The sequence below is a fragment of the Pyxicephalus adspersus genome, chromosome W, assembly GCF_032062135.1.
Source record: "Pyxicephalus adspersus chromosome W, UCB_Pads_2.0, whole genome shotgun sequence".
In the NCBI taxonomy this organism is placed as follows: Eukaryota; Metazoa; Chordata; class Amphibia; order Anura; family Pyxicephalidae; genus Pyxicephalus; species Pyxicephalus adspersus.
This window is the reverse complement of record NC_092870.1, coordinates 12,525,348-12,548,205: the sequence shown is the minus strand read 5'-3', so window position 1 is coordinate 12,548,205 and position 22,858 is coordinate 12,525,348. Positions and strand designations below refer to the sequence as shown.

Here is a 22,858-nt window from a genome sequence, read left to right as displayed (position 1 = left end):
AATAGACACGCCCTGCAGCCAGCATCAGAGACACACACGCTGCAGCCAGCATAAAGGACACACACGCAGGATCAGATATCTGGAGCTGTCTTATACGGGTGAGTGTCTTATTTTAATTTTTTTTTTAAAAAATCGGGGGTGGCTTACTTAATGGGGATGTCCTAAAATCGGGGAAACACGGTAACTAAACTAATAAAAGGAATAGAGCAGCTCAGCTATGAGGAGAGATTACTGAACAGAATCCATTCTTCCTTGAGAAGAGATGTTTAAGGGGGGATATGACAGCCATGTATAAATAAATTATATATATATATATATATATATATATATATATAGTGCATATAGACAACTCTTTTCCAAACTATTCACTTTAAGGTCATTACAAAGCACAAGGGGGCGCTCTTTGCATCTGGAGGAAAAGAAGTTTAAGCTTCGAATAAGGAAGGGATTCTTCACTGTAAGGTCTGTGAAAATGTTGAATAGGCTCCCTCAGGAAGTAGTTTCAGCAACTACTATAGATTGCTTTAAGAAAAAGCTGGATGCCTTTCTAGAAGCACAGAATATAACTGGGTATTAACCTCCCTGGCAGTCTGAATTTATAAGTATTTTTAAATGTCAAAGGGCTACATTTAAAAATACTCTTTCTAATTTTTTCCACCTGGTCCTGCCCCCAGCCGCACGCTGCGTCCCATGCCTGCCTGGCATCTGCGTCCCCTGGCTTCGCGCCCCCAATGTGCACACACCAGAGAGGCATCGCCAGGCGACACAGATACCGGGCAGGCATCATCGGAGGATGCCGCGGGCAGGTGGGGATCAGGTAAGTTTTCCAATCCCATTTAAAAATTCAACCCCGGGTGTGGCTCGGGGTTACCGATTTTGGTACTGAAAATTAACCCCGAGCCACACTCGGGGATACCTCCAGGGAGGTTAAGACTTTAACCTAAAGATACCAGAGACCGATGATCCAAGTCACATCCGATTGCCTCATGGAATCGGGAAGGAATTTTTTTTCCCCTTTTGAAGCAAATTGTACCAGGGTTTTTTTTGCCTTCCTCTGGACCAACTATGTCAATAGGGTTTTATATCTGGGATATGTTTATTTCCCTAGTGGTTGAACTTCATGGACTTGTCTTTTTCTCAACCTGACTTACTATGTAACTATGGAGTTCAGACACTGGTTACACAAGAAACAAAATATTCTGCAAAAGAATGTTTTTTCTGTCCTCCATGTTTTATAACATGGAGAAAAGATGCTGCTCCACTACAGAAGGTGCCTAAAAAAAGTTGTAGAAAAGAAGAGTTGGGCTATGTACACGTCATGCTCATCTCAGATGAGAATCTGACGTGTACAGCGGTTGTCCAAAGCTGTTCGTGGATCTGGAGCTTGTGGACTCCCTTGTCACCCATAAAACAGAATAGTGCTATTTGTACAATGCTCTTCATTCATCTGTCGCTGGAAACAATCATGAAAGAGTTGCCAGCAACAAAAATTTAACATTTGTACGCAGTCCTAATGATGTTACAAAAATACCAAAAAATTAAAAAGAAATCCTTCTATTTATCGAATCTCTAAAATGAGGACTGACTCATCATACACCAGCCATTCAATCGAGCCCTAGCGAACAGAAGTCACAAAGTCTAACCTTCTCTGCTGCCTGAACTATCACTATGACAGGCTCTGAAAACACAGATGGGGTGAATAAATGATAAGCTCTGCGCCCCACATATTCTTCCAGCCAGTTCTCAAAAACAGCAGTTTGATGCACTTACCAATGATGATGTATTTGAAGATATACGAGTAATTGTAAGGGGCGGTGGCCATGACGGCACTGTGGGAAAGAAAGAAGAACAAATAAAAGGCAGGCAGAGCATCCAACTATCTATGGATATAAACAGCATTACCAGACTGAACAAGCACTATAAACAATAGGCTACTTCTTACCAACACTAGATTGAGTAATGGAGAACAGACAATTCTAAATCTTTACACCCAACTCCTGGATTAGCTTTCAGCTCATAAAATTCCACAGAAGAGCGGAGAGCTATGAACTTCTGAGTCCCAATCTGAGATCAGCTGTGGTGAAATAAATCAATTTACTTTGGGCACAGTAAATGTTGGCTGTACGTTGACTTGATGGGAAGGGGAGGACTGGGAACCTAAAGATAAATAAAACAATGGTAAACTTGGTAAATGCACAGTAGTCCCTACACAGCTCTGCAAGTGGATAACACAGAATGCTGAACAATAGCTCACACACCATGAACTTTATATTACACATATTCCCGCAACGTAGACACACAGATTGGTAAATAAGAAGCTCGGTCCTATCTAAAAAGATTTGATAACCAATATTTACAGTAAAAGGAGATAATGGAAAACTACAAAACTAGAATGGAATATGGAAACGTCTGACTCTGAACATGGCGCACTTTAGTGTAAATAAAATATGTTTGCTTTAGTTTCTACAACAATGTCTTATTGAAAAACGTGAGTAGTAGTCAACAAAATAAAGAAAATGGATACCAAGAGCAACAACCAGAAAACCCATATTCAGCCCAATCCGGATCCTCCGAAAGAGTGTAAAATTTGGCCTCAGAGTCATCAGTTATGTCCTGTCAGAAACATGATTTTTTTTTCCAGATAATTATTATTATTATTATTACACAGTATTTATATAGCACCATCATATTACGCAGCGCTGTACAAAGTCCATAGTCGTGTCACTAACTGTCCCTCAAAGGAGCTCACAATCTAATTTCCCTACCATAGTCATATGTGATTAATGTAGTCTAAGGTCAATTGTTAGGGAGAAGCCAATTAACATAACTGCATGTTTTGGGATGTGGGAGGAGACCGGAGTACCCAGAGGAAACCCACGCAGATACGGGGAGAACCTGCAAACTCCATGCAGATAATGTCCTAGCTGGGAATCGAACCTGGGACCTAGTGCTGCAAAGGCCGGAGTGCTAACCCCTGAGCCACCGTGCTGCCCGTTGAGACATTTCGGGCACCATGTTGCCCGCAAATGTTGAGACATTTTCTTCTCTGTTGCCTTTATCCAGCTTACCAGACCATTATTCTTGCTCTGTTTTGTGCAGAATAAAAGATTTTAGCATTTGGATGTGCCACCTTGATAATTTGGGGAACAGAGAAGATGAATGCTTTCTAGTGTAGAAGCAGTGGAAAGCCTCAAGAATATTGCAGTATTTAAATCCTAACTCCAGCCTAAATCTTTTGTTTGGAACAGCAAAGTAGAAAATGGAGAAATAGATTGTCACTAGGACAAGGCATAGATAGCAATAAAAACATTGTCCTAAATTTTAATCCCACCCTACTAAAAACAGGGGGTTGTGCCTGCATTAAAGAGATTTTCAATTACTTCCTGTCACAATAGAGCACTGGTAAGAAGAGCATTTCCTCTCTAGGTTGTAACCTTTACCTACCTTATTCAAAAGCCACTGGAGAGGGAGATGTATTTAGGTACTAGTAATTCCAAAGGTAATGGAAGGTTAGAGTTCAAGAAGAAATTGCATTATTACCTTTTATATGACGTGCAACAAAGATGATCAGCAGTCACAGGACTCCACTACAAGTCCCTGGGGGAAGAAAGACGACAAAAATTACTAATGTCATCCAGATAACCAGATGGCAGAATGTCTGCAATTTTCATCAACTTCTTCATATCATTAAGCAGATCAGTTTTGAGCAGGGCTGTGGAGTTGGAAACAATTTTGGGTACCTGGGACTTTTTTCGGACTCCTGATAAATTGAAATTATAATTAAAAAATACAGCAAGTTCAAATGTCCCATTTCACAAACATTAGTCATAATTAGGTACTTCTCTGATGTAAGAATAAAGCCCTGTGCATAGTTGTATTTCTACTAGTGTGAAGTTCATCTGAGACATTCACATGACTGTAATCTGGATTATGTACATTACAAAAAGTGTTTTCCTTTAATTTCCGAAATAATGTGCTTAATATGTTCATTTGAGTGTAAACATGTGTAATGATATAGGTGTAGGTGAACATGTGTAATGATATAGGTGTAGGCGAGTGCTATTGCCTGTTGTGTGTTCAGGTGTCCTGTCTGCACTCTCCATATATGCTCCCATCCACGGCTGAACTTTAACAACATTTTGCACACCACCTAATACTAGGGAGTTAGTTAAGTGGCCCCCCTGGCCCTGGAGCCTCCCACTGCCCTGTCTTCAGCTGAAGATCAGCAAACAAAGATAAAGGCAGCAGCGTCTGCTCAACTTCCTTGGTCTGCTAAAAGAGCTTAGAAGAACTTGGAGGAACAGCTTTTTGGATTCAACTGTAAGTGTTCATGTTTATTTTAAAACTGCATGGCTGCTTGTGTGTACTATGATGGAAGGCTGTGTGTATGTTTCTGAGGAAAACTGCTGGACTATGTGTATGTTTGTGTGTATGGTGCAGAAATGTATGAATATTTGTGTATAGTGAATATTGTATGTATGTTTCTGAGTAAAATGCAGGGCTGTGTGTTGTTTGTATAGTATATATGTTTGTGCATGTTTTTCTGTATAGGACAAATTACGTCTAAGTTTAGTGCAGGGCTATAGCTTATTTGTGTGTATAGTGTAGTGATGTATGTATGTTTGCAATAGTGCAGGACAATGTGTATGTTTGTATTTAAATTAAATAATATCCTAGTTTACCATATTTTATATTAATATTTAAGTTAAAGCGGCACCCCATTCACAATGGCAAAAAGTCTGTCAACAAACAAGATAAAGTCTGTTGTTTATGAGCACTTTACATTATCAGGTGATGGGAAACATTACGTGTGCCAATGTATTCTTGAAGATGATGGTGAAAAACATTGTGATGCAAAAATTAGTTTCAGCGGGTCCAACAAAAATGCATCTACAAAAGCATCACATTTTTAAAAACACTTGCAGCGTTTTCATCTTAAAAGTGTTAGAAGTTGGAATATTTTCATTGATATCTATCTTATTCAGATCTACTTCTGGGATAAAAAAAATCTTCAAAAATGTACTGAAGACCAAACACAAGTAAGAAGACTTTTTATATCTGACAAAGTTACCATAACAATGACACCAGAAAAATTAAAAAAACGCTTTTTTGAAATGGTAGTAAAGAATAGTGTACCACTATCCTTTTCACAGACAGCCTTTTTAGGCCTAAATGGAGAAATGGCTAAAAAACTTGGTGTTTCTCTGTAAGGAGAAAGTTTAAGGAAACTTATAATTGAAGAGTATCAAGTAGAGAAGAAAAGACAGGGGTTTTTTGACAATTAATAATCAATGTATTTTCACAAAACTTGGTGAACGTAATTTTTAAATTCAATGCTATAATTGTAATCGTGAATGCATACAATTAAAAAACAGTCCTAGGTAAGGCAGTCCTATATATTACATGAGTAGGGATATGCCTTCCTTTCTAGACAGTTACTGGTCTGACTAAAAGTTGAAACAATTATGATGCTCAAAAGTCTCTCAGGGGAGATTAGATAGATAGAGTCAGAGCAGCTGTTTAATAAATAATATACAGTATCAGTAAACTATAACGGTAATATTAAAGTTTGAGAAAATGCAATTGATCAAGGATACTGAAAATGGTATAAACATATATGCTAGTCTGTACAATCTCAATAAACAGCAAAAGTAACATTTCAATGTATAAAAATGCACTTGATCAAAGAATGCAGAGAGTGTTAATCCTGTAATTTACAAGTGTAGAGTAGTGAAAAGAGATAACCATGATAACATAACTGATATGTAAATAGTTTGAACCATACTGAGTAATTGAATAATAATAGGGTATATATGTATTCAAAATTAGAAAAGGCTAATACTGAGACTTACTGCTTGGTTGTGGCGAATGCAGAGCTACTATCCCAAGAAAGATTACAGTTTTGTTGGAAGAAGCAATTGCAGAGGATTTCAGACGGATCTTAATTGGGGGTATGGAAACAAAATGGTTCCTGGGTGATTTCTATTGAAGCTGGGTCCCTATTGGCATTGAGTTCCTGTTATTATGCAAAAGTAGCCAATAAATAATTGGAAAAATAAGATATATTTGATAAAGGAAATAGCATCAAAACTGCATTGATGGGTTTTTAGGAGAGTATCAGTGTATAAAATTGCTTTAAAAATAACAGAGATGAATGCCATATAATGGAGGTTAGGGTGAACATAGATTTCTGTTTACAAAGTTGAGCGTTTCACGATGAGGACAACACTTGTTAAATATTAAGATGGTGGTCATAAATAGCAAATTATTAATATTGGTTACCTTGCATTTGAAAGCTGTCAATGACAGAAATCGCAATGCATGAAGTATGAAGATGGATGGCATGAACTGCATATAAAAGCCGCTAGAGGGACTGGTATAAACATCTCTGTTTAAAAAAGGAGTGGAGGGAGGCGTTGCATTTGCCAATACGAGTGTACGTACATAATGACGTCACTGCGCATGGGTATTGAGATTTATTGAATGTACTTCCGCCCACTAGCTGACGCCAGTACTTCATGTCTAATCGAGCCGTTTAAGTATATGAAAAGGAGCTCGATAATCTGTAGAAATCTACAGATTAACGGAGGGAGAACATGCCAGATAGATGCAGCAAGGTTTGCAGCAACCGCAGTACCTTGTGGGTGTCCCGATGGGAGGGGACTCCAGGTCCCCCGCTAGACATGAGGAGGAGGGCGTCAGAGGGTAGGGACAGTGTGGGGAAAAAAAAACAGTTTAAGGGAGATTGTGAGTGAGAGGCGTGTCAAAAGTTTGTCTCATCAATAAAATTGAGGAATGCTTCTTGATTAAATGCTCGTGCTTGTGACTTAAAGTGGAGGGTCCTATTTTTTTCCTCACACAACAAATTGAATAATTTCTGGAATGCACTTCAGTCACAACATGCATCGCCCTTTGCCCAATAGGAGATCTTGCCCTTTTGGTTATCATGGAGATGTTAAAACCTACTTCATCAAGAAAGTACATGTTTTTTCCCCATCTTCCTTAGCAATGTGGATTTTGTTAGCATAGCTAAGCCTTTCTTGAAGAGTGGGAAACATTGCGCCTTGCAGGAATTAAAGAAGTTCTTTTAATGACCATTGGAATTATCAATGCATCTATCTATTGTTGAAAAAGATACATTAATTCCAAATTTGGCAAATAATCCTTCATTTCCCTAAGGCTTATTCCGCAATCGTCGGACATTAACTTGCGTAACTCCTCCTTATGGGCTTCATCCAACTTTGAATTTCTCAGACCTCCTCTCCTGGTAATTTTTCCACTCTACCAGAAGATTCATAGGTCTTATTATTTTGGTTATGGATGTACAATTACAACCCAAAACCATTGCTATCTGGGAGGCATCACCTCCATTCAGGTAACGGTCTACGACTCTTTGACGATCTGAATTACTTATTTCTCTGGCCACAAGGGTAAGTGCAATACTAAATATAAAGCTAATAACTTTAAGGATAAAAAGATGAATAATATTGTTATCTTAAAACTTAGTGAATTAAAGATATTTAATTTTAAAATTATATAATGTAAAAAACATAATTGACAAATCAACAATTTATTTTCATATATTTTTAGTTTTTAAGTTTCTTGAGAAAAAAACTTTCATGGTAAAAATATTGTGATATATTAAATTTTATAATACATTTGATTTATGAATAATTAGGGGGTCTAAAATTTTTTGTCAAGTTTGGTTGCACAAGTGTGAAGTTAAAATGAGAAACCCTGTAAATACAGAGGAGTCGGAGAGTCAGAATCGGGGGGTACCAGAAACTGAGGAGTCGGGGTCAAAAAAATCATCTACTGACACACAGCCCTGGTTTTGAGCACGTTATCTAAAGATGAGGGAGAAAAAAATGAATAAAAGGGTGGCCACAGATCCATAAGGAACATCAGCCAGGGAGCCAGTTGCCATACACAACACCCGAATGCGCAATCTAGCCAACATGTGGGAATAGTGATATGATGAAGTTCTCTATAAAGCATACAGAACCTCACACAAATTTTTTGTTCTATAAAGGTTGACAACAATTAAAATGTATATGTAAAAGCATGAGATGATACGTAAATGATTTAGGGGTTGTGTCATAACCACACATGCAATAATCTGTGATTATTCTGCAAAATATAAAACATGTGAAGTGCATACAAGCAGAGAGAGCTTGTACAATATAATATAGGCAAAACATCTATTTCCACACATTTATGTTTCTGTGCTTTCAGTTTGAGATGGTGGATTACTTTATTAAAACAAAACAAGATGTTCCAGAATAAATGAGGGGTCACAATCTTCTATGCACATTTACAGCGTAGTCACTGCACAGTGTCTCACCTAATACATGAGAAGTCCAGTACAATGTACCCATAAACACACTAATAAAACCATCACATCGACTTCTGGTTCCGGCGCCAGATGCGAGGAGCAGTCTGAGACGCAGCTCCGGCTCTAGTCCCTCTGCGGTGAGTCACGCACTGTGATCACACGCTCCATCGATGGATTGCTTCATAGCCGGCTCCCAGTCCTCAAAACGCGGTCAGCAGAAGCTGACTGCACGGAAGGCTGCACAAGCCAAGATGGCCGACCCTATATCAGACCACGAGGCTGAAGCACACAGTCCTGCTCATCTCTGCCCCTCTATTGATTACAAACAGCTTGCCTCTGAGGTGTCTCAGCACCTCCAAACAGCACTGCTTTTGAATAATAAAGACGCTTTAGCAATACATTTACAGCCCATTACAGAGCTGGTACTGAGTCATGGGGCAGACATACAAGATATGCAGTAGCGCATTAGTGACCTGGAAGATGACCTGCTTAGTACATGTACTAAACAACAGCAACTGGGGGATCAATACCAGCTGCTGCAAGATAAGATGATAGATCTGGAAGACAGGGACAGCCGTAGTAACCTGAGAATTATCGGGATTCCCGAGTCATATAAAGCACCAGATCTCCATAAAATCTGCTCAAATACGCTTCCTAAAGCTCTGGGATTGAAACACCCTATGAAAATATTAAGAGCACATAGGCTAGGCCCTCTTCAGCGGAATAAAGCATTACTTAGGCCAATCATAGTCAAATACCATAACTTCAACGATAAGCTCCAAATATTAAGGGCATATCAGGGATTTGACTACTTCAGTATTGAAGATCACAGAGTTGATGTTGAAACACATGTTGTTCTCCAATTACTGATTAGTTGAAACTACCAAAAAACGCTGGGCCTTCTCCCCGATCTGCAAACAACTCATCGACAAAAATTTACGCTTCGCATTCATGTATCCAGCAGTGCCTAAAATCTTTATTCCGGATCAGGAAGATATTTACAGACCCCCTGGCAGCTGCATCAATGGGGAAAGCTTTGCCCCATTCCACACCCTCCTCCATCCTGGTTGCTACACCACCCAGGCAGCAATATGACCAGTCACAGGAATCCAGCTCCCCAAGATCCTAAATGCTTATTGTCTTGGCCGTATTGACCAGCTGGGTGTTTCTACATGCCCCTAACAAGGAGCCCTATTTCCTTAGTTTAATATCTGTTGTCCACTAGATGGAGGTGGTGGTCTCTGTTGGTTTTCTTTTTCTTGCTCACACTGCATATGTGTGATTATATCCTCTTCGATGCAATGCATGGAGATGGCAAAAACGGAAGATTGACAGTTCATTTGTGCCCGATTCTGTTTTCTGCCGTTTATGCCACCTCTCAGCTTCCCACTTTCATTTGATGGCTAAAGGTTGGGTGGGAGAAGTATGGGGGGCTTCAGCCTCAGGCCGAAAAGCTGGAGTACTCATTCTTTTACACAAGAAGCTTCAACACTCCACAAAAGTCCTGTGATGTTTCTGAAGGAAGATGGGCATGCATGACGGTCCAATTCCAAGCCCACACCTTAACCTTCCTAGCGGTTTATGGTCCTAACTCGGACAATCAGAGGTTTTATAATAATCTGCCTACTACAGTGCAATCCCTTCCCAAAGTGCCTTTAATTGTGGCTGGTGACTTTATTGCCGTACCCAGTTGGGAGGATAGGATCCCACCACCCAAGCAGGGCCTTACGTCCGCCATTGATAAAGTGTTTCTCTCTTTCCTTACAGGGACTGGTCTGACTGATTCCTGGAGGCATCCCCACCCCTTGGAGAAGGACTTTACGCATGTATCACAGGTTCACTCAACCATGTCTAGATTGGATAGTATATTACTTTCTATTTATGCATCCCCTTGTGATCTCGGATCATGCCCCAGTTTCTGCGAGTCTGACAAATAGTTTCCTTTGTAAAACCGAGTTTATATGGCGATTTCCTGACTATTTGGCTAAGGATGAGAAATTTGAGCATCAGTTACAGTACTGGTGGCGTGATTTTGACTATCAGAATGCGATACATAAAAACAATCCCCACCTGTATTAGGAGACAGCCAAGGTAGTCATTCGTGGTAAAATAATGGCATATGTTTCCTCAACTAAAAAATAAACTTTACGCAAATATTGTGCCGCTTGTCATACAGCCAGACAGGCATACTTGGTGTATAAATCTTTACTGTCCTTACCTGCCAAGAAATCTTGGGTGCAAACGAATAAATCCTGTGATTTTTGGATTGGCCAGTAGAAACACCACTATTCGCTCTTACCGTGAGGTGGAGTTTTTTTTAGATACGGCAATAAATCTGGGAAGTTGCTGGCCAATCTTGCAAAAGGTTTTAAAGCCCCCTCCCCCCCCGCATTACAGCTATAAGGGACAGGCACCGGGTTGTTGAAAAATCGCCCAAGGATAAAGCTAATATTTTTGCGTCTTATTATGACGATTTATACATCTCTCAAAACACAAATTTTATTCAGGGAAAACTTTCTTGGATCGTTTAGGTCTTCTACAGTTAACTGAGGAGGAACTGAACTATTTGAATGGGTCTATTACAGAAGAAGCAGTACTCAGGGCTATAAAGAATTCCGGTAACTATAGGGCACCTGGCTCAGATGGTTTTCCATCTGAGTTTTACAAAATTTTAATCAATGAGGTTACACCATCATTGTTATCACTGTACAACTCTATGTACTCCCACGCACAGTATAAGGATCCATTGGATCCTAGCTTCCACTGTCCTACATTTTTGTTAAATAAAGATGTTAAACTATTCTCCAAGATTTTAGCGGACCGCTTGGCGGGCATCCTCCCTCGATTGGTCAGTCCTGCACAAACGGGTTTTATTTTGCAGAAATCCACTACCTATAATATTCGAAAGGTGCTTATGGTTCTGGAGCAGCCTAGGTTGGATAGATCTTCTCAGGTATCGTCAGCTCTCCTAGCCTTAGATGCTGAAAAAGCGTTTGATAGTGGGGAATGGCCTTGGTTGCACATGGTGTTGGAGGAATTTGGATTCAAGGGCCATATTGCAAAATCTATGTATACAGGCCTGAGAGCCCAGGTACATGTGGGAGGAGTATCCTCACCAGTGTTTTCGCTGGGCAGGGGGACCAGACAGGGTTGCCAGTTGTCTCCTCTCCTCTTCAACCTAGCTATTGAACCTTTAGCAAGATCTTTTCGGGATCTAAAAATATATGAGGGAGTGGAGAGAGGGGGTAAACAGATTAGTTTGGCGACGTTTGCAGATGATAAAATGCTCTTTCCTAAGGACCCGGTTAGAGATCTACATAAAATTATCCAACATATACAATCTTTTGGTGTCTTCTGAGGATTTAAAATTAACTATACGAAAAGTGAATGGTTGGGCCTCTCCCCAACCCCATCCAGGGAACTATTGGTCTGTGCAGAGTCCTTGGGTCTTAAGCTACCAAAATCATATCTAATTTACTTGGGAATTGTAATATCACACTCTACTCCAGATATGTACAATTTAAATTATTCCCCACTTATCACTAAAATTCTGGATGAGCTAAAGCGGTGGAAAACTTTACCTTATCATTGATGGGACGCTGCCATCTTATCAAGATGATCAGCTTTGCAAGACTGCTGTATGCTATGCAGACATTGCCTTTTTTGTTATGTCATGCTGATGTTCAGAAACTCCACTCGGCTTTCACCTAATTTATTTGGCAAAGTAACCCCCCCCGTATTTCTAGGATCAAATTATCTCTACCTAAACAGAACTTAGGGGTGGGTCTCCCTGATTTGAGAAAATACAACCTGCCCTGTGTATTTAGACATATAAAGGACTGGTGGCACAACACTAAACATTATACGATGACAAACATGGAGTCTTTATTAGCACCGCCCTACTCCCTTTTAGGACTCTTAAATGCTCCGTTTTCCCTTGTTCCCCGTGAATGTAAAAGTAATCTCTTGCTGTGAGACACTTTGGTGGCCTGGTGGGAAATAAAAGTTATTTAGGTGCCATATAGGGCCACTACTGCTACCCCTCGCTTTTCTCAGGGCCTTGCTTACAAGGCATTTGAAGTATGGGATGATAGGGGCCTTAGATGTCTGGGACAAATGTTAGACGATTCCCATAAGCGTCTTCCATTTGACACGCTTAGACTAAACACGCTAAACACTCCATATCTCTGCTTGATCCTTGCTTAATGGGAAGTACTGTTCCCACCCCTATATTACCATCCTTTGTATTGAAATGGGCTTATTTTTTGGACCCTTTCACCCACAGATACCCCGGATCTTTTGGAGACTAGTTGGGAGCGTGTCCACAGGATAATGATCAGTGAACAATGGAGAGAGGATCATTTTAAAATTATCCATAGAGCATATTATGCATTTGATGTACCTGTCAAACCCAGTGCATTTGCCTCCAGGCATACTGCATGTCCTAAATGTGCCTACAACAGAGCGCCATTAGAACATGCCCTTTGGAACTGTCCTGTTATTTCCCATTTCTGGAAAAAAGCCTTTGACTTTATACAAATAGTCACAGGGCAGGCTAGACAAATACATCCACATTTGGCCCTCTTTCACAATGTTTCCACATTGACACCCCTCAATATGACACAAACACAATCTTCAATTTCTAAAATTGAGCATCTCTGTCTTTTAGCGGCTAAGAAATGTATACTGAAACAATGGATAGAACCCCTTCCCCCCACTACCTCGCTAGATAGAACTGAATGAAGATTTGTAGATGCTGTATTTATGTCCTATTTGGGAATCTGTGGATGTTTTGCGGGGGTGTATTGAAATAAGGTGTTAGATTGCTCCTGGGACCTCTGGAGCAACAGAGTTAAGTAACCGATTCTTGGCAATACCCATTTGCTATGTTTTGTTATTGGTTATGTACTGTTAATTTTGTTGATTTGACATTTTTGTTTGGAAAATTGGAAAATGGTGTAGGGCAGAAGAAATACCTGTTTGATACAATGCTGTTTATAGTCTATGCTTACTTGTATTTTCCTTCCTGCCAATAAAGAAATATTAAAAAAAAAAGTCACATCAGTAGATGGAAGCAGAGATGCAGCTCTACCCAGGCCTTCGGGACAGCTATTCAAAAAACATTCTGGCCACAACAAAAAAATTGTAGTAGAATTATAGTTTGAAATACAAACTAGCGATCAGGCCACTTTGTAGTCACATCTCTGTATCTATAGGAAGAGCCTCACTATGTTTACAGCTGGACATTACAAGATCAATTCAATGGACAAGCTGTTCAAACAACTATAAAGCTAGATAACTGGAAAATGTAAAACTCAGAAAAGCATTTCCAATTCTCTCATATATATATCACCACGTCTGACCACATCGGTAGCAAGAGGAATTGCAGTACTTTTCAACTTTAACAGGATTGTGCTCATTGCGTTCCCCCTTTTATCTGTAACAGGACGGTATCAGCCATGTACAACCAGCCCCCACACCACCACCACCTGCAACAGGTTGGAGCTCACTACATAAACCCTTAACAGGACAAAAGTCCTGGTCATCATACCAGACATACCTCTATCTGTAACTGGATGGAATCCACCATACAAACATTTTTATAGAATGGAGATTGCTTTGCACACTCTAGTATTAAAGCTTTTGTTTCAAAGAAAAGGCAAAACTAACATAAGGCACTGAGATCTGTACAGCCAGAGCCGTGTACTAATAAGGACTCTGATCACCAAACCAGCAGAAAGCGGAGGATGACAGAAGTAGGACAATCACCATGGGGAGGGGAAAAGATCATTCGGAATTATTCACCCACAACAGTTAGTACCTAGATGTATAAATGCCTCCACTGGCAGACTGGCCTTTGCTGTGCAATAGACTTATGCAAGCTGAAAAATCAGACCTGTAACAAACAGTAAGTAGCAATAGGAAAATAAAGTTAGCATATGACCCCTCCAAATCCTTTCCATAAAAGTGCTAAAAAGTATTACAAACACATTGGCTCCTGGCATTCACCTAGCCCTTTTGTATAAGAAACCTGCCCTGAAGATAAGGGATTGAAGACAGGTCTGAACCAAATTAAACTGAATTCATGAGCCAAAAAACTGTATCAAGGTGCCTGGAATTATCTGCTTTTACTGACAAGAGAAGACTTTGGAAAACCCCACCATGTACCTACATAAAGGTGCATTGGCAACCCAGCAATATATATAATATCAGATAATACCCTCTGAAACAACCTCCCAACCTTTTAAACAGGGGGAGGAGGACTCTTGAAATCACATTCAGATCCTCGGGGTACCCTTGACTATAATTACTATACACACACAACTCACATTAGTATGATGGTCATTATGAAGAATGCTTCTTACATTGGTGGCCAGTGGGAAGAACGTCACTCTTACAGATAGCCACAAAGATCATTGGTGGGTGTCACTTAAACTGACCTGAGAATCACAAATTGCTCATGGAAATCCTAGCAACCTCTGAAGGAATTCTCGATAGGAAACACTGCTCTAAAATAATTTGGGTATGTTTGAGCACCAAACAAGCATTCTGAAGCAAAATAAGTCTGGAGACTCGGGTGGAAATCTTTCAGCATGCTGGTAAACTGTATGCAAACCCAAAACGAATATTCAACAAGACGATCTTCTCTTGTTTATTAATTTTAACCTAACCTAAAAAAAAAAAAAAAAAAAAGAAAAAGATCAATGTCTGGCAGCTCCAGATCTTCCATTATTTCAGCTAATCTTCATTTATGCCAGGAATTCCAAACCTTGGGCTGCTTGGTCACAGATGGGCACACAGTAGTTGAGGGTATCAAACAGCATTGCAGGGACAAAACATGGGCAGACCATTGTCTAAACTATTACCAGTAAACAAGAAAATGTGGCAGCTTGCAAGAAACAAAATAATTGGTCAGGCATTGTTGCCATGCAGACTGGTCACATATATACATTAACTTTAAAATGCCAAAATCTGCAGGTATGATGAGCATACACGAGAGCTGTGCTGCTCCAAAGTTTGCGGGCCACAAATGGGCTCCAAGCATTCAGGAAGCTGCCAGTTCAAACTACTATTCATCAGGGGATAGGAAGGAACGTGTTCCAGAAGTCATTTTATAGGTGCAACACTGACCCTTCTACCAGAAATCCTCCAGCCAGGAGCAATCTGCATTATCCACGGTACAATAAAATAACTGCATTATTATTAACAGTATTTGTATAGCGCCATCATATTACGCAGCGCATATTCCATAGTCATGTCACTAACTGTCCCTTAAAGGTGCTCACAATCTAATGTCCCTACCATAGTCATGTCAATAATGTAGTCTAAGGTCAATTTTTAGGGGGAAGCCAATTAACCTAAATGCATGTTTTTGGGATGCGGGAGGAAACTGGAGCACCCGGAGGAAACCCACACAGACACAGGGAGGCAAACTCCATGCAGATAATGTCCTGGCTGGGATTCGAACCTAGGACCTAGCCCTGCAAAGGCCAGAGCGCTAACCACTGAGCCACCATGCTGAATATATATATATATATGAAAAATGTGAGGAGTAAAATGTGAACCTGGGACAGCCATATTAGACCCCAGGAGCAAGGAGGGGTATAAAGGTGGCATTGGGGCAGGAATACGGGACATGTAGGAGTCAGTGCTAAAAAATGGAAAGAACATAACAGTGGCGATACAGGAAGGGGTATTGGTGTGACATTCAGGGTATTTGTAGTATTTGCAGTGTTACCTCCAACAGGTGTAGAGGGGTGATAGACCACACTATAATATACAAGAGCCGGGGGGGGGGGGGCACTTGGGGTTATTTGAAGTCCAGGACTGGCTGGTTACTATCGCAATAAAGGAATGTGCTGGGGATGGGGTCCTCTGGCTGTCATCTGAGGGTTGTACGATGTATGATATGGAGTGCAGTAACACAAAGAATGGGCCAGGTGGTAATAAACTGCTACAGCTCTTCCTCCGAGAGTAAAACACCGATATGGAGGAATCATCCAGGGTGTAGTATGGAGTGATAGGGCTGTACAGAGTCAGAGCCAGAGTCACAACCGGGGTGTAACATAGGGAGTGACAGGCCAACGGAGGGGTGGCATAATGGGGATAAGGATTGCAGGCTGGAGATTGGCATAAGGGGAACAGATTTAAGGGGAAGATCACTAGTACCGGGGGAGGGGGCACACACGGGTGTCAGGACTGGATACCAATTGCAGTGACCCGATTGCTACGGAGTGTGAAGAGTGACACCGTTTTGTGCGAACACAGGAAAAATAGCAGGGTTTGGGTGTGCCGAGCGGCCCTTACCTTTTGGAGAGGCGGCCCCTTCTCTTCTTCCTTTGGCCGGATGTGTGTATCGGGGGTATCTTTCTTTTTTTCTTTCTTTCTTTTTCTTTTTCTCTCAAGATGGCGGCAGCGCTTGCACGGGGTTTCCAGGTGTCCTGTAAGATAATCCTACCTTCGGAATGCGTACTACCAGCTGATTGTGTGGACAATGACGTCACAATCACTGTTTCTGCCTTGTTTGCGCGCGCATCTCCTATCTTTTTTAGTGGGATTTTGCTTCAGTGTGAGCTCCCCGAGAGTGGGCGTGTTCTATAGACCTCGGAGATCAGCTGTGCCCCGCCCACCTTGTACACAAGCAACAGCATGAGATCTGTGTCTATGTCCATGCTGCTGTCAATACCCCCAATGTATAAACCTTCATATCTCCCACACCGATTACCCCTTCCTCATGCCATGGAACCCTGGCTCGGGGAAGACTCTTAGTACCGCCCACTGCCACCTGGAGTCAAATCTGCAGACACTACAGAGCAGGGGACTGAGCAGCTGGTGGGGTGCCTGTTACACATACCGTAGCTGGATACTTACCTTCTCTGGAACAGAGGGATATTACCAACTTAAAATGTGGGAGCCAGTGGGAACCACAATCCACCCCCCCCATCCCGATTAAATTTTATGCCCCCATCATACTGTGCTACCCTGTTACACATAGCTACCCCCTTACTCTCTACGACCCCCAATTTCTCTGTAACATCTCGCTATAGATGGAGCTTTTATTGTCACATGTGAGAACAATCAAATGTGACGATTCTTCTAAATTTTCTAGGTGGTGCATGAGTTTATAACAGTAAAACCAATACCATAATTAAATAGAAACAACCCAGAATCGGATATTGTCTACCCAAAACATAGAACACAAGGGGATCTGCCAAAGGGACTTTGCCAAGGAGGTCTCAGCGGTTTATACAAAGCATTGTTGGCCCTGTAGCCAAATATACAACATCACCAAGTGATTAAAGCCCTCCTTTTCCGCCCCTTTTACCACTTTCTGTATCTCACAATCATTATTGGGCTAGAAAAATGTAAGCATCTGTTGGTCACTCATTTTCACATTTTCAGGACCCCTTACTCAACCCCCCCACCCAGCAGCATCAAAGATACAAAACTAAAGCTACCATACAGGTTATATATTGCTCCCCGCTCACAATTCCTGAACCCACACAGCAGAAACTGCACCATACAATGCGCCCTGTCAGTTATAGGGGACCACTAAGCTTCTTTGTACCCCAAAATCTCTGCAATGTATACTTGTAGAATAAATGTAATGCATATGACAGATAGCCAAGGGGTACATGTTCTTACTACTACATCTTCTGGTCCCTACATTGTAGGAGAATGGGGTTCGCAGAAGTGGTGTAGTGATGGAAGTTTGGGGAGAGTTATCCAGAAATTGGGATTCAAAGAACATAAAGGAACATTTATATGTGACAGGGCACCATGGAATGATAGTGGTGATGACGTTTTGGTGGGGGGAAGAGGGGATGGGGGTAATTACAAGATTCCTGAAATGAGCCACTATGTGATTAATCCTAAGGTCCAATAAGATGCACAGATATCATAAATCTTTTTATAATTAGGAACTCATGATAGGGACAATTGTTTCCTAAGACTTGACAAAACCCCTACATAGGAGTTATTTATGAATATAGGTTCCTAGAAAAAAGGTTACTGTTTCTATACTGCATAAAATGTACACATTTTATTGTAGGTAGAAACTCCCTGGGTTGTTTCTATGTAATTATGTTATTCATTTTACTGGTATAAAGTCATGCAGCACATAAAACATTTAGAACAATAGCCACATTAGATTGTTCTCACACATGTGTCAATAAAAGCTCCATCTATACCAAGATGTTACAGAGAAATTGGGGTTCATAGAGAGTAATAGGATTGTGAAGGAAAGGGGCTCCCTGCAGCCAAAATTCCCTCTCTCTGATGCCCCAGCTCCCTGCGTGTCTTTATTCCCTCTACCAATGTTTCCCCATTTTAAGTGAAACCCAAAGCTTTAATTAAGCACAGAGGCTGCATGACAGGGCACGCAGCAAAAGCCCAGGAGAGTTAAGGGTTAAGTGTTGAGAAATATGAAAAGGGGGGAGAGAGGGGGGGATTGGTTAAGTTGGAAAAAGAGGAGGGAATTAGGAAAGTTTAAGAGGGGCTGTATCAGAAGTGGGAGGTCTCTTTGTAGGAAGGGAAAGCTTAGCGAGGACACAGGTTAGTGCGATGCAGTCAGTTGAGGCCCCTATGGAGCAGTTCAGGGGGCAGCAGCTTCACGTGGTGCTGGGGGGGGCTGCTATGAGCCCCCCTTCAGCTAGTTTAGAGGGGCTGCGGCCTCGGAGGCGCAGACCTCCAGGTATGCCTGAGCCTGGATAATTTTCGGGGGGGGGGGGGGGGGTGGGGGGGCCCCGGGGGGGGGGGGGGTGGCGCCCGTGGTGCGGATGAGGGGGGAGTGACAATGCACAGGGGGAGGTATATGTGTGCTATGAGAGACCGCTGGGGACACACTTAAAGGAGGAGGTCAGGGAAAAAATTTTGGCCGTTCGCCCGTCACTGCACTGGGACCACAAGGATATTGGCTTGTGGATGCACCTGATGACGTCGGCTCGGCAGGTAAGCACACAGGTTTTTCAGGGTGAGGTCGGCGGGCCACAGCCAGGAGGGTCGCTGGCCAGCAAGAAAAAGGGGGTTTGCTGGCTGTTTATTGAGGGGGGCTGCAAATTCGGTGGAGGGTGTAGATTAAAGCATGAGTGCTCAGGGTGCGGTGGGGCACATGGCCTGTTTCGCTGCTTCAAAAAGGGCGGAAAGGGGGGGAGGCGAGTGGAAAGAAAAATTTTGTTTTACCAAATGGTCTTCTTTGGAAAATAGCAGGAGGTATCAAACACTGAAATATCTGGATCGTTTTTTAGTATAACAGAAATTTGTCACAGATAACAGGGAGGGGAGGGAAACAGAAAGGTAATACAAGGGACTAGGCCTCCAATGGCTAGGGAAAAGGGAATGGTCACCTCTTACAGATACCCTAACCTAGCCCTAACTCCTAACAGTATGAATATCCCCCGAAGGTGGGAATATTAATACACAGGAACCTAGGCCCTAGTAGCCCTGCATAGCCCTAGGAGTAGTGACTGGGCTTGAGACTACTGGTTCCTTCCCTGATGAAAGAACCAGTGTCTCCCTGAGGCCTAGTAACAACAAAAGAACAACAAAACACCAAAAGTAATTCAACTTATCTTAATAGCAAATAGTGAAGCAGGAACTCTGGATAGGACAACACACCAGCTCTTCACATCCCAGAAGTGAATATCAACCGCACAGCATGAAGTGTGAGGCCAGACTAAATAGAGGAGCAGTAATGACCACCAGCTGCAGCTGATACAAGGGGTGTGGTCATTACAAACAACAACACAGAAACAAGTAAAAACAAAGAGACTGTCAGATAACCTCACGTGCAGCTTGTCTTACAGATCTTCTAACTTCAGTCACGGAAGGGACCATGACAGTACCCCCCCCTTCTACGGGTGGCCTCCGGACACCCAGGACCGACCTTACCCGGATTAGCCCTGTGGAAAGCTCTCACTAGACGACTAGCATTAACGTCGGTCGCTGGAACCCACATTCTCTCCTCCGGACCGTACCCCTTCCAGTGAACGAGATACTGGAGAGATCTGCAGAGAATTCGGGAGTCCAGTATCCTGGCAATCTGAAATTCTAGATTACCGTCCACCATGACAGGAGGGGGAGGCAAGGGGAATGGTTCCGCTGGTTCGACATATCTCTTCAACAGTGATTTGTGGAACACATTATGAATCTTTAACGCCTGTGGAAATTCGAGACGAAAGGCAACCGGGTTAATTATGGCGGAGATCTTTTATGGACCAATAAACCTTGGACCCAACTTCCAAGAAGGTACTTTCAACCTAATGTTTCTTGTGGACAGAATCACCCACTCTTAGGTCCGGACCACTCATATGTCTCTTGTCAGACAATCGTTTATACTTGTTGCCCATCTTTTTAAATTATTTTGAATTTTCCGCCAAATAGATGACAAAGAAGAGGAAAATCTTACCTCTTCAGGAATGCCTGAAGCCTCAGTACCAGAAAATGTGCCAAATTGTGGATGAAACGCATATGCCCCAAAAAACGGCGACTTATCAGTGGACTTCTGCCTACGGTTATTTATGGCAAACTCGGCCAAAGACAAATATGAAGACCACTCCTCCTGATTTTCTGAGACAAAACATGTCAAATAGGTCTCCAGATTCTGGTTAGTGCGTTCAGTCTGTCCATTCGACTGAGGATGAAAGGCCGAAGAGAAGGACAATTGTATCCCCAGACGAGTACAGAACGCCTTCCAGAATCTGGAAACAAACTGAGTCCCCCTATCAGACACCACATCCGAGGGAATACCGTGTAGCTTCACAATGTTATCGACAAACACTTGTGCGAGGGTTTTAGCATTAGGTAGCCCTGACAATGCAATAAAGTGTGACATCTTACTAAAGCGATCAACAATCACCAGAATCACGTTTTTTCCTGAGGAACTAGGCAAATCTGTGATAAAATCCATGGATAAATGAGTCCAAGGTCCAAGGGATGGGATTGACAACGGAAGTAGGGATCCAGAAGGCCGAGTATGTGTCACCTTAGCACGAGCACAAGTACTACACGCTGACACATAGCCCTCAACACATTTACGCAACCCCGGCCACCAGAATCTACGAGAGTGCGTAACTCTCTGCAATATCTCATTGATTGGAAGGGTTTTGGACCAGAGGAGAGATGCTGGGTGCCGGCCCACCGCATACATGCGGAAGAACTTATGTCGGAGTTTCACCGTTTTTACCCGGAGAAACCCCGACATGAGGGTCCTGAGACCCCTCCTGAAGGGGGGGTAGTGTAAGGAACTTACCTGTCCTGCGAGCCCGCGGTGTCTCTGGGGGTCCCAGCCACAGAGGGAGACCCGCTGTAGCAGGCAGCATGGCCGAGGCTGCTGCTCTGCTCGCAACTTGTTTCTCTCTGCAGGCGGAGGGATCTGTCCTGGCCAAACTACTGTTCAGCCAGGCGGCATCCCTTACATCCCTTCGGATGTGGTTACTGAAACTCCTGCTCTCAGCACTCCTTTGCATGTGCAAAGTAGTGCACGTCCTAGGGGTGCGCGTGCTACAATGCGTCCCTCTTGTACCCCCCGAGGGCGTGGCACTCGGCTGCCTCCCCCCGGGCGGGACATAGTGAGTTTGAATTCCCTGCGGCCAATCGGCCGTAAGGGATTCAGTGAGTCTCCTATCAGACGGCGCCAGGTGGCACAAGGTCATTGGTCACTCTGGCCATTTAAGGAGAGCCTGTCCTGTACACCATTGCGCTCCGTACCAGGGCCCACCGCCTCCTACTGCCTGTTACTGCTGCTGCCTTCCCAGTACCCAACTCTAGATGCAAGATACTAATGCAGTCCACGATCCATCTCAGAGCCCACGGCCTTCTCCTCCTGCTCTAAATGATGCTGCCGCCTTCCCAGTACCTGACTTTAGATGCCAGACAATATTGCCGTCCATACTCTGTCCCAGAGCCCACCGCCTTCTCCTCCTGCTGTAAATGATGCTGCCGCCTCCCCAGTACCTGACTTTAGATGCCAGACAATAATGTCGTCCATACTCCATCTCAGAGCCTACCGCCTTCTCCTCTTGCTGTAAATGATGCTGCCGCCTGCCCAGTACCTGACATTAATTGCCAGACAATAATGCCATCCATACTCCGTCTCAGAGCCCACCGCCTTCTACTCCTGCTGTAAATGATGCTGCAACCTGCCCAGTACCTGACTTTAAATGCCAGAGAATAATGCCGTCCATACTCCGTCTCAGCCCACCGCCTCTTCCTCCTGCTGTAAATGATGCTGCCCACTGTCCATATAGGCGATGGCCTTCTGTTGTAATGCCCTCCTTGCTCCGTCTCAGGGCCCACCGCCTCCTCCTCCCAGTACCCATCTCTAGATGCCAGTTAACAATGCCATCCACACTACTCAGGGCCCACCGCCTACTCTTCTTGCTTTTACTGCTGCTGCCTGCCCACTGTCCAATACCCAGCTCTAGATACCAGGCTAGACCCAAGCTCAATAGGATTTTCTTTCCCCACCGATTCCGCCAACCTCCGTTTCCTTTCATGTGCTTTCACTCGATAGCAGGCCCTAAG

General features: G+C 42.8%; 1 protein-coding gene across 2 annotated transcripts in view; it reads right to left on the bottom strand.

Moving 5' to 3' along the window:
- LOC140342816 (ras-related protein Rab-14) overlaps positions 1–16,829 on the bottom strand; it is a 31,921-nt gene extending 15,092 nt beyond the window's left edge. The window contains exons 1-4 of one of the 2 annotated variants that reach the window (XM_072429168.1): positions 16,643–16,829; positions 3,541–3,597; positions 1,943–2,157; positions 1,771–1,829 (exon numbers count right to left, since the gene is read on the bottom strand). In XM_072429168.1, coding sequence (XP_072285269.1) covers positions 1,771–1,822 — 52 coding nt within the window. In that variant the 5' untranslated portion in view covers positions 1,823–1,829; positions 1,943–2,157; positions 3,541–3,597; positions 16,643–16,829. Of the gene's footprint in view, positions 1–1,770; positions 1,830–1,942; positions 2,158–3,540; positions 3,598–14,775; positions 14,926–16,642 lie in introns of those variants that run through there. The other variant, XM_072429169.1, reaches the window with a different exon arrangement.
- Between the last annotated feature and the right edge of the window lie 6,029 nt (positions 16,830–22,858).